Source organism: Barbatula barbatula (assembly GCF_947034865.1).
Source record: "Barbatula barbatula genome assembly, chromosome: 18".
NCBI lineage: Eukaryota > Metazoa > Chordata > Actinopteri > Cypriniformes > Nemacheilidae > Barbatula > Barbatula barbatula.
In genome coordinates, this window is record NC_136781.1 from 5,791,643 (window position 1) to 5,804,681 (window position 13,039).

The 13,039-nt window shown below is 40.1% G+C and overlaps 1 protein-coding gene across 1 annotated transcript in view; it reads right to left on the reverse strand.

The window, feature by feature from the left end:
• atp8a1 (ATPase phospholipid transporting 8A1) overlaps window positions 1-10,110 on the reverse strand; it is a 99,576-nt gene extending 89,466 nt beyond the window's left edge. The window contains exon 1 of the mRNA XM_079479927.1: window positions 9,765-10,110. Within this exon, the coding sequence (XP_079336053.1) occupies window positions 9,765-9,813 (49 nt within the window). The 5' untranslated portion in view covers window positions 9,814-10,110. The remainder of the gene's footprint in view (window positions 1-9,764) is intronic.
• Between the last annotated feature and the right edge of the window lie 2,929 nt (window positions 10,111-13,039).

Below are 13,039 nucleotides of genomic sequence, written 5' to 3' on the forward strand. Positions count from 1 at the left end.
GAAAGAATGTTATGCAGGTTTAAAATGTCAAGTAAATGATTACAGAATAATTTTTGGGTGGGTGAACTACTCCTTTATTCCTGTGCCTGTGGGTAGTAGAAGAATTAAGAAAATATTTGTGTATAATTTCTTTAAAAACCCTACAGCCATCACATGGCAAAATAAAACAGGTCTGTTAGCAATTTACTCGCACTTCCTTTCACTATTCATCTCTAAATCACAGCACTTATGGTGCTAAAAATAGCCCCACCCCACCTCCATGTTATGATCAACAAGCCACCACACGATCCACGTCTGGCCATCCCAGGCTAGTTACGCAACATGCCAAACCAGATGACGACGCAGGATCAGAGGCTTACTGGATTCCCTAATGCTCAGGAGGAACTTTCCAATGGCACAGGCCGCCCAGCTGGAGCACTGTTAGCTCTCATAAACGTAATCTGGCGTGACACCGGTGCTAATCCAGCAAGTCCTCTAAAGGTGCTGATTATAAGGCATGACTGGCCATTGAACGCAGCAGATGCTAGCATCAACAATGCAAACGTAAACCAACCATGGGAACGAAATAGGACCAAATGACACAGTGTTGCTATTTAGGCCATGGCTAACACTTAGTGTTGCCTAATTCTGCATGCAGGTCTTAAGGCCTTCCCTGGTTCTGGTTCTATACTGGTTATAAATAGGTTGCAGGGTCCAGCGTGGGGTGTAAATTCGTATGTATAAGGTGAAATGCATGGTGTATTTTAGCAGAAGCCCAGCGACCAGGGTCAGGAGCAGAGACAGCTGGCCTGACAAGTATGACAGCAGGAAACAGAGGTTAGAGGAAGGGCATGACTCGGATGGCATGTTGAGGGAAGGTGTTCTTCTTTTCCTAAAGTGAAAATAAATGACGACCAATAAATTACATCATGGGATACCTCACCAAGCTATTCATAACTTATAGCAACAGTAAGCTTCTAAACACTACAAATGCAAAGTATACATAGTAACTACGTAGAAGGTATTTAAGGGATACTATTTCATAACATTTATACAGTCTTACTTTTATGGAAAGGACAATGAAGGTACATAAATACATACATAATTATTACTATAATGTCATTATTGTTATTTGCACTTCTGGTTATGCTAACTGCACGTTTAATCTAAATCTAGGTGATACACACAAACGCAATTTTTATACTACATACCTTACACTAATAAATAAAAAGCAGTTACGAACAGAACTATTTAACTTAAGATACAAAGAGAAAAAATAGCATGACACACGAGAGCTTTATCAAACAATGCAGAGTTATCTCCGCAGATCTGTTTTTTCAACCAGTTCATTGACTTTTCAAACTAAGCTGGAATTCGATCACATTTACCAACTCTACTTGAGTGATAGTGATAGCGAGAGCCACTGTTTCAAACACATCTTATTTAATTCCCACTCGCTCAGATACACAAATCAATGTTACGCAAAAGGGTTTTCTCACGCCACACCTGCAATTGGAGGAAATACTAACTTATGAAGTACACTATTGTTAAAATAACACTACTTAAAAACGAGGAGAAGCTTTTAGCGTTCCTACAATCACCTACTCCCACGCTACACTTACAACAAAAGATCAGTCTCTTTGGAAAAGACTGCATGCTGACGTTGTAACCATTCAAGGCTTATTTTAATTTGCCAATGTCCTGCCAAAGGCAATACTGACATCAGGATTAAGAGTAAAGTTCAACATGCAAGTTTTCAGAATAATAGTTTCCAATAAGATCTGATGTTCTCCTACATCAAGGACAAAACTTGTATATAATAAATGAATGCAGTAGAAATAGAGGGGTCGTAAGCTCAGAAAGTGAGAAGACAGTGACTGATGCACAGACTCTGTGTTTCACACCCCTACTGAGTAACAAACTGGAAAATGAAGCGAAGGGCGATGATGTCACAGTAGCGCTACTAATATAAATCTGAACCTTTGTGCAGCTAATTGCTCAGAAAAATCCGAAAATCTTCTTAAACATGGAAACTTCAGGAGAAGCCCCCCTGCACTCCCCCCACTGCCCATCATGCACAGCACTGTGGCTGCAGTAGAGTCATTAAGGTTCCTGGGCACCACCATGTCTCAGGACCTGAAGTGGGACATTTACATCGACTCTATTCTCAAAAAGACCCAGCAGAGTCTCAACTTCTTTCGCAAGCTGAGGAAGTTCAACCTGCCACTGGACAATTCTACCGGGAAAGCACACCCACGCATTAACCATGGAGATCGGGAAGAGCATGCGCATAAATATAGGCAACATATCATTATTGAACTAAACATTTCATACAATTACATGCAAGAAACAGTAAAACACTATGATCATTCATCTCCCTTTCTTTCAAACCTTAAGTGGTTTTACATTTTACATTGCAGAGAGGCTTTTATTGTACCTGCTTCTTCTAACTCCATTTCACGTCTTTATCCATCCGTAGAGACATTGGTGATAAGACTGTGTCTGACACACATTTCTCTGTGTGATGTTCTCACAGTATTCCCTCGTCGCCGCACTGCCTACCTCTGCACTAATTTCATTAATCGCAGGCTAGTCACGCCTCAAATACACAAACACCAACAAACAGTGAGCCAAACACCAGAACAAGCTCCATATCCGCCTCTTAAAACCTCCTACTCTTCTCCATGTCTCTCTATTTTCATGCATTTCATTATTATTATTAAATATATTTAATAAATTTAGTACTGAAATCTAACCAAAACATGGACACTTGCAAGCAGGTCAGGTGTGGAGGTTACACAGTGTATAAACGGCATGCAAATATCCAAAGGGAAGAGAACAGGTGTGCCGACTGAGAGTCAATGCTCTTAAGAAAAAAAAAACTGAGAGAAACGACAGTAAAGAAGCAAGAGAGGCACAAAACACTTTGTGTGACTGAGTAATCACAAGTGAAAAAAGGAAGTTGGTACGGAAGTAAAAGAAAGAGAGAGAAGTAAGTGTCACTGGAGGGGAAGCCTCTGGGGGCGGGATCAATGGTGGCAGGAGCCGTAATGAGGTTGGATGGAGGCCAGATTTCAGGATTATTGCTTGTGTCAGCCAACAGACAGACAGCCGGAACAATGGCACAGAGGTCACACAATCCAGAGGGGTGCCCGCTGGAGGAAGAGGGCCATAGAGGCCCTATTCTAGACTTGGCACTCAGACTGGGTGTGTGTGTTAGACTGGCCTAATGCAGTGGAAAAGAAAATGGCACAGGGAGGAAAATGTGTGTCATTCTTTTGGTAAATAGAGATTTCCCTTTGAAAGAGATACATTATGTTGGGACGTCATAGGATCTTTTCCGGATGCTTATGCCTTTTTTTTATATCAATCACTCAAGCCAAAGTTTTAAAAACCATATGAAATTCAGAATTTAGATGTCGCCAAGGTTGTCACATAACCCAAAAAGATTTTTTTTTATGCATTTGTTCCTTGAATTAACATGTTTGTGAAAAAATAATTTCATGTACTGAAAAGAACAGTTTATAACAATGTTATGACAATATATAACATCAGGTATATCATGGTGATAAATGACTAAACACATTTTTTAAGCTGAAATATTCTTTGAAGAATTTCGCTGCAATGAAAAACTGCTGAACATAACTGTGGCTAAATGGTAAATGTACGCGTTCCAAACACATCCATCTATGTTACTGCTTCCAGCAGGTACCATTCTGATCAATATAACTGTGAAAACCAACTCCATTTGAAAAGAAGCCCAACTCTCAGTACTACAGGAATAACCTCTAGTGTTTAGGTAGTTCAGGTTCAGGTTTAGGTAGTTCCAGCAATGCAATAGAAAAGGACATCAACCTTAGTTAGTTTAGACAAAGTAGCCTGTAAAGATTATTCACAATAAATCATTATTTCAATCTGCATTCCATATACATGTAGCTTCCAGCTTGCCTTGGTCTCCTTTCTAATATACGAGGGGGTATAGCTGCACTGGCTCATGTCTGTAAAACGATGTCGAGTCAGTGGAGAGGGAGGCTGACTTCTGAAGGATTACAGATGTGTTGCTGTCAACACCAGCGATATTAATTGGATGGATGCTGTGGCATTATGACAAAAACAACAGAAGAGGCTGTTATACCATACATGACTCTAATCACTCAAATCACTCAAAGTGTAAAAAAGACAAATCCTGACAGACTGGGAAGACCACGGGAGGCGGGACAGAATCTGTTGAAATGAATAATATGAGACCATGTTAGATCCCACACATAAACGCACTGTTATAGGACAGGGACATAGCAAATCTGTGATTGATACTGATAGCTCATACTTGGGCAGCATGTTTTGATCGAGCCCTCAAGGGTGATGCTTTCTGTCACTGAAGTCATGGGGGCTTTTGAAACTGAAATTGGGTTGCTATATTCTGAATGCACCCAGAACACCTGTTTTCTTCCAGTAAGGACTACAACGCCTGTAATTATGGTTATCCAACATCGCCACCCTTCAAGATGACAGTCTGGTTGAATGCCTCTCAAAATGTATGACGTCAACAAGGCAGGTGGAGCACGGCAGTTTATTAGTTCAGAATTATTTACACGAAAATCATGCAGGGTTGTGCTGATTCAATAATTATATTGACATATGCTAATATCTTTATGATTATAGTACATAAGAGAATGTCAACATGTTCCTGTTGTGTTCCTGCAGCTCAATTGGCATAACATTGAATTAGCAATGCAAAGGTTGTGGGTTTCATGGTGTACGTTTTATCAGTATGTGTGTTCCCTATGTAAGTTGCTTTGGGTAAAACCATCTATGACTAATGGCTGTAAGACTGCCTTGTCAGTAGAGCAGGGGTCCAGACTAACTTTTTGCTTACTAGGAGCACTGTTGCCCCTGACTGAATTTTTTAGGAGGGTCATACGGAATCTGCAAACGTTTTTGTTAATTCTGTGTTAAAATTTTGGAAAGTTCTGCAGAACAGTTTTAAATGCGTTATCATTTGTACAGAAATGTAAATATGTGTAAATGTGTCAGAAGGCTTCGAAATACAACCTATCAATGCATTTAACTGCATGTGACAGTGGTTTGGTTCAGCTCATCATTTAAAAAGAGGCCGAACCTACAGAGATCCTTTAAGGGTTTAAGTAAAAAGACTGTTTAAACCAGATCAAATTAGTAATGAATTCATTTGAACCAACTGAAAATGTTGCAAAATGCGACAATTTTGTTGCGGTCTGTAGCCCTGCAGTAGAGGATGATTTATTCTCTTTAAAAATGAAGAGAGTGGAATGATGTCATACTGGTCCTGATGAGTGGCGTATAATCTATCCATGTACATTACAAATCTATCTTCTCTCTGTGTAAATAAACAGGTTAAACAATGTATGCATTACTGGGTCACACAGTGCACGTGAGGCGATGAACCATTAATACATTTATACACCCAGTCTAAATATGACGTCTCCAACCATCTGCATTAATATTTTAGCATACACTGTTTAATATGCATTCATGAAGCCACACACTGGTTTTCGGGAGAGGATTTAACCCTTCTAGGACACAAGCAGATAGTAAATCGTCTTTATGTCCACAGCTGGATTGATTAGGGGTAAATGAACATTCAGTTTCCACATCCAGCTTAGACCAATGAGAGGAAGGCGAGAGAATGATTAAGACCCAGAATCCATCTCCCTGCTTGCCCTGTTCCCCTGTGAATGTGATGAAACAAACTAACTAGGACTGTCTGTATGGAATGGGGGAGGGCCAAAACCCGAGGATTAACAGTGTGATTGGCAGAGAGAGAGAGAGACTCTGTTTCATGAATGATGAAACAGATTTCCTGCACCACGTGTATGATCAGCTCAGAAAAACATAGGAAGCTATAAATAGAGTGTCGCTACATCCCGATGTGCCAACCTATTCTGGGAAAGTATATATACATTTAAAGGCGGGGTGTATGATTTCAGAATTACGCTTGTTAAGTGTAGTACCAAAACAACCTTGTAGCCAATCAGCTGTAAGGTACACAGTGCACAGGACGGACATTCGTTGATCCGAGGGCTGACGAAAGCGATCGATGGGGGTAGGGGTGTGTTTCTTTATGTGATTTGAACATCAACAACGGCTAAGAGAAATCGGACACCCAGCCTTTAAGTGAAAAATTTATTCAAGTGCACCTTTCAGCTTTTCTTCTTTCCTTATTTTGTATATTTTTCTAAATTTTTGCGCAGCATTACTTATTTCATTTATTATTCCAGGGAAGTATTACCGAAAATGTAATTTACTCAAATGATTTACTCATTCCAACAAAAACATATATTGTGGAGAATGCTGTAACCCAGGAACGCTTGACCCCATTGATTACTTCCATTCTATGTACACAAATTATGTGACCCCTCAGACATTTCTTCAAAAAAAGCAAGACATACAGGTTTGGAATGACAAATGATTTGACTCTTGCCCCGATGAACAAGGAATTCAACATTTTCTAATTAAAGCGTCATGACACACTAAACAACATTTGTTTAGATGTTAACAGAGCTGGTTGTATTGCACAACCTAGAAAACAATGCTAGCAACTATTGGTTATCACAGTAGAGAAAACGAGTTAGTTTTTTGCACTATTTTTGTCTTCCGGTTTTAAAATCCTCATCTGGCCAACAGGTTGTGACGTGGCAAACCCATAGTACAACAATGACGCATCTGTGTCTCATAATTACTTATACGTGATAAGGAGCAAACGGTTGGGAACCCTGCGACAAACACTAGAGGCTGTGGCCTTTAGCCACCTGGTTAGGGCGGCCATGCCCCATGCTGGACCGATCGCCAGTTTGAGGTCCTCACTCCACACTCATTATATTAAATTTAGTGTTTCTGTAATATCGCTGTTGCTTGTGCGTATGATATGTGTCGTGTAATGATTAATATATTTAATTGTCTCATTGAAATGAAAAATGACAATGCAGATTTCTTCTTTACATATTGCAGCGTTTATTGTAAATAGTTTATCAATGTGGGTCATTCACCTCATAATCTTTAGTTAGAATCTGAAAATGTCCTTCCTTCCTGTAGTGACTATTAGATGGCTTGCTCCCCTTCAACTGTCAGTCTGCTGCCAGTTCCACTTCAAAATTCAACCGTTTTTGTTCATCCAATCATGAGACAGAAAAAAGCGGCGCCCACTATTTTTCTCATTAGAAATTCCATTTCACTTGGAAAATTGTCAAAATACAGAAGTAAAACCGTTCTCAACTTCCTGTTCACAGGGACTTTAAGATATTTCTTCTTTTTACAGCGTTCTCGTCCATTTATGTTGAATTTTTCAAACCAATAGTGAGGTATAGACTGTAGCTAAAAAAGGGGGGTTTCATGACCCTTTAAAGAAAATGACACAGCGCAGTAGGTGGTACAGTTTAACATAAACGATTTCCAAAACACACAGGCTTAATTGTGTCTTTGTGTTTTTAATTACGTCACAGTTCATCAGGCAGTACCAACCCATCTGTGCCCAACGACGATCTAACACTGCATCTACCAGAATCATTTGAATCTCCATTAAGCCATTACATTTTAGACCATGAACCAATAAGTCAGCGATGTGACCATTTTAACACGCATGGCTTTTATTATTGCCAATGTGCTGTGCCTAATTTTGGCCTCTCCGATGACAGATCACTAGAGGTACTGACAGATCTGACACATCCATCTCCAAATGTGTCACAATAAAAATAGCAAAACAGCAGCATCATGATAAAACATTCTGTCTGCAGGGCACTGAGGATGAGACAGTCTAACACTAAAGGCCATTATCTACACACATGATGTGAACACGCAGCCTACTGGTTTAACAACCATGTAAAAAAACATTTAAACAGGATTTTTCAAAGTCAGTGTTAAAATTGAGGACATCAACCTTCAAATGGTTTGCTTCATGTTAACATTAATCTCATAAAACAAATGCATTCCAACATCAAATACAAAATCTAAAAGGTAAAGATGCTTAACTGGAATACACTTGCTGGTTAAAAAAAAACGTTCAGGAGAAAAAACGTTCAGCTGCATTGCAGATACTGGATATAGACTTGGCTAAAACGTCTTGATCAGGACATAATATCTTATATTATCCCATCGGTGTGGGCTTTTCTGACTACCTCAATATATGATCTTTGTCTACACACCCAGAATCATGCCACCTCCGCTTAGGCAGAAAAGGCTGCTTTGGCAACTGTCCCGGCCTGGTGAATGCTCGAACGTACCGAAAGCAAAGAGACACATGGAGGCTGAGGAGGAGGTTGAGGTGGTGTAGGCGGGAGGAATGATGCTGGAGGTTGTTAAAGAGGGCATGAGTGGATTAGGCCCACATTCTGCCAAGGTCCTGCACTGCTCTGCCTCGAGTGGCCTGATGCACTGCAGTGATTAAAAAACCCACCGCACGCACCGTTCGGCACAACAAGGTCTGTTGAGAAAGTGAAAACCGTGCACACTGCAATAAATAATGCATATTAAAAACAGGTCTCGCTTCCATTCAAACCCTTTGCTATCTGGGACAGAATAGGTCATGCCTGATCGGACATGCAGGCATATCGATCGCTTTGTGCTGAAAAGTGCTTGCACCCAACGAACGGGATACTTTTGAGCACAGAAGGTGTGGCGTGCTTCGGAACCAAGGTTAAAACAAGAATAAGATGGAAGTAAGACATTAAGACAGTGGAGGTTCTTCCACACATGCTTGTGAAAAGTGTGATCTTTCCAGACCCTCTTAAATGATGAGTAGTTAGTGTATGGCCTCTTATTCATTTCCTTGGAAACATTGCGATGGCACAAGACTGTTACAAACCCAACATAACAAGATACACATTAGATGATCTCCCAACCTTTGTACTGTTTCACTAACTAACCAGCACGAGGAAATGAAAGCGTTTAGATGTGCAGATATTATTTTCAGCAAACACGGTTTTAGTCTTCGAAGAACAAATGGAACATATCCGAGTCTGTCCTATTGAGGGGTTACTGGAACCATATCATTGATCAAGGGTGAAGACAATCATAGACAAGAGCCTGTCTGATCAATAAACCTCACAGCATGTACACGCACACATCTGTCATGCCACTTCAACATACACAGGAGGAACTATGTGCCACACAAAAACTGGAAGTGAATGAATCCTGGCAACCTGTGGACGATATAATCAGCTTTAAAGACTTTTTTTATCGATGTATTATATATAAATGTCTTCATGTGTGAAAAAGCATCCAAGGACAAGATTTTTCCAAAGCACTAACATCCAGATCAATACCAGGAAGAATTTGTTTCTCACATGACCATGCTTTTATCAACATGTGTATACGCCTGACAGCAGCGTTCCGTTATAAACGACACCTGGCGTTATTAATATTATACAGATAAACAATACATATCACATCATATAATACTAAAATTGCTTTTTAGTTGAGGCACGCCTTGCACTTCATTACTTTAGCATCGTCATAAAGTGTGTCAACAGAAATCCAACTAAAACCGAAAGGAAAAACATCCAAGATCAAATGAATTACACGCAGTAGTTTATAAACTCATTTTAAGCGTATTTACAAATATGCGAAAAGATGACAACAAAAGCTACAAGGCCTTCTTCTACACTTCCTCGCAAAGAACCTGTGTAACAACTTGCGTGCATTCACAGCCAACAGTTTGCCGAGCAGGTAAAAGACTGTGCACATGATTGCGAACAACTCAACATGACAGCCACGAACCGACACAGAGCCGCATTAAAGTCGTGTCTTCTTACCGTCAGCGCGGGACCGGAGGTCCGACACAGTCCTCTGCACCGGCGGCATCGGTCCAAGGTGACGGCGCCTGTCAAACGAACGCCGAAAACTCCGCGTTTCTTTTCTCTCCCGAGAATCTCATGCGCCGCAGACCGTTACCAAAGTAGCTTTCCCCCCTCTCCCACTGCCGGTGACCATTTATTGAGGGTCGGGATTCATGGTCCTATTCACGGACAGCGATAGTTTCGCCCTGAACAATGGGGATACAGCATCAGTGCGCTTGAAGGCCAGATCTGTCCAGCACATGCACGAATCGATATGAGCTTAAAACAGAGAACGTGAGCGAGCGGAGCGCTGGCGCTTCTCAAATTAGAATGTACCAAATAAGAGCGCAGAGGGGGGATGTGTCGAAAAGACTGTATCGGGGAGGGTCGTGTTCGCTCTTTTAATATCAAATATCCCACGGAGGCTACATTTCATCGACACGCATTAAAGCACAGCTCCAAACGTACACCAATACGAGTTTCGAGTTCTTGTTAAAAACGGAACCCAAACAGAGCCCCCTAACGTGACCTGCGTTTGAAAATGTCTCCTGGAGATTCCCTACTGCAGTTACTCATTGTTTCGAGGGAATTGCAGAAACAATGACAGCCCACTATTTCTTTATTTTAGTCCCTGGAGCAATCACGACTCTGCAATTGCTTCCCATATTATACGTCAGCCGGGAATAATTACGACTTTGCGGATGCGAGCCACATGTTGATAAAGTGAAGACTCCGTGGAACCCATTAGAACCATTATATTTTGAAATTGTGTCGCGGATGCGGCGCGACAAGATTACGCCGTGCGCTGTCGCGTTGCGCCGGTCGCGTCTGGTGTGGACAGGGAATCTTCATCGTCTTCTCATTGTCATTGTCACTGTCAATGCAAATATTTCTATAAAAAAAACATATTTATAAAAAAATATATATGTATAAAAAAATGATGATCAAATGCCCCTTATACATTTTGGGATTATATTAATATGTTTTAGGTTATATTAATATGTCTTAGATTATATTAATATGTCTATTTTTACTCAGTTTCAAAGCTTTTTGGGGTGTCAACCTAGTCGGCATTCACACGCAGGAACAGGGATTTGGGTCCATTGCTCCTGTGGTTGCCTAGCAACAGTGACTAGATGCCTGCCTCTTTGATTATGTGTGCAATGGTTTCAGCACATATCAGTCTAAATAATGACTCATCCACATACACGCATGCTCATCCAGTTACAGACAGATAAAAATAGATTAATGTGTTAGACACACATGCATATCCAACCTTCCGTTGCTGCTCAACAAAATGACTAGACAGACGGTTTGCAGCCTAAAATTGCAATATTTTTAGTTGAAAAATAATGCATGTACGTATGCATAAATGCATATAATGTTCCCTTCCAAAACTTGACTTTAACTGTACAATACAGTTTATAAACATTGTTGTGATAATAGATGCTCTAACACATCTTGTCAAAACACCATGACTCAGAAATCTTGATACAGTATAAAGCTAATGTCTCACTCCCTGTTAAATCATCTGCGCTCAAGGCAGTGGTCAGAGGCCGTCTCTTTGATAAACGAGGAAGCCTGCTTCAGCCCGTGAGCTTTCAGAACCCTCTGTTCCTATCGGGCCACACAAGGGTTGCATTTACTGCAGGCTGTAAGTCTAGACTTATTGAAAGATCATGCCTTTAAAGCAGCTCAATTTACGTGCTTGGGACTGCACACGATTCAAAGGAATGTGCCATAGCCGTTCGCGAAGGTATATTATTATTTTAAAGAAATAGATACAATTTTAACGATATGCTTCCATTTTTTTAAAAAGGGTAAGCAACAGACCTGTCAGTCAGTTCACCATCTGTCCTGGACAGCCCTGGCACAGACAAAATACTCAGAAAGGCCCCTTAGAATTAAAAGATCTAACAATAGCTGGGGATTCTGGGATACCTTGGTGAAAGAGGACAGTGCAGATATTGATTTGGGATGCTAATTAAAACATAGACACCATACATCTTTATAAAGTTCACAACCCCTGTCTGAGAGAAGATGGAGGGGTGGATTTGATATGCAGGGTCAGGTGTAGGATTATTGGGTTGAATCAGATGTAGATAGACTGTGGGTGTAAAAAGAAAATGAACTGTGTGGATAGAATATCATATAACCTGTGGATTGTTAGGTTGTTAAGATCCTTCTCTGCCCCCTGGTGGAGTATGGCTTGTAGTAAAAATGTTGTGTTGAATTTTCCTGAGAACACATTTGCAGTTTACAAACAAACAATCAAACTAAAGTTAATAATCCACTCATGAGGGTGAGCTTCATGTTGTGAATTGCAAGTTCATTTATTTTGTTCACTGAACCAACAGGAAATCACATGTAATGCTTAAGCAAAATTAATTCCTGTCAGTGTTAATAACATGTAATTATGCTGTAGTAATCTTCATTGTTTGAGTTAACTCGTATTCTCTTGTTGTTAAAGGGACAGTTCGCCCAAAACTTCTGTCATCATTTATTCACCCTTTTGTCATTTAAAATCTGCATGACTTTCTTCCGTAGAACAAATAAGGAGATATTATAAAGTTGATAACCAAACAGCGCCGGCACCCATCCACACATTGTATGGACACAAAATTACTTTTGGTTGACAAAATTATTCAGGTTATCTTCTTTTGTGTTCTGTAAATCATGCATGTTTGAAATGAGAAGAGAGTAAATGATGAGTGTGAACTATCTATTAATGTGTGAACTATCACTTTAAATCTATGCATTGGTTAGGTCAACATATAACTAATCAGAAAATATGAACTGTAAATTGATTATCTGCATTTACTGTAGATAAAACATTATTTTGCTGATTTGTTGAATGATTCATTGTTTGGAATGAAATGCACTGTAGAGGAATATTAAATATGGCCTCTAAATTATGCTCAGTCTTGAGCTATTTGGTTATTTTCGTGCTACCGTTCGGAAACCGTTGGCTGAATGTTTACCTCAGATAACTCATAAGGGGAGTGACTTGAAGGAACGCCTTTATGACAGACACATGTACAGTAGGCTGATAAAAGCGATGGCATGCAGGAGAGAAACAAAAATGTTTTTTTTAATTGGTTAACTTAAAGGTTGCAATTCGCATCCTCATCACTAAATACCACTATATTTCATACACTGCACCTTTAAAAAGGCACCCCTAAAGCCCGTTTGGTATCATAGTTCCTACGAAATAAAAATCTTGTTGACAAGCAGTCATAGAAGATTTACAA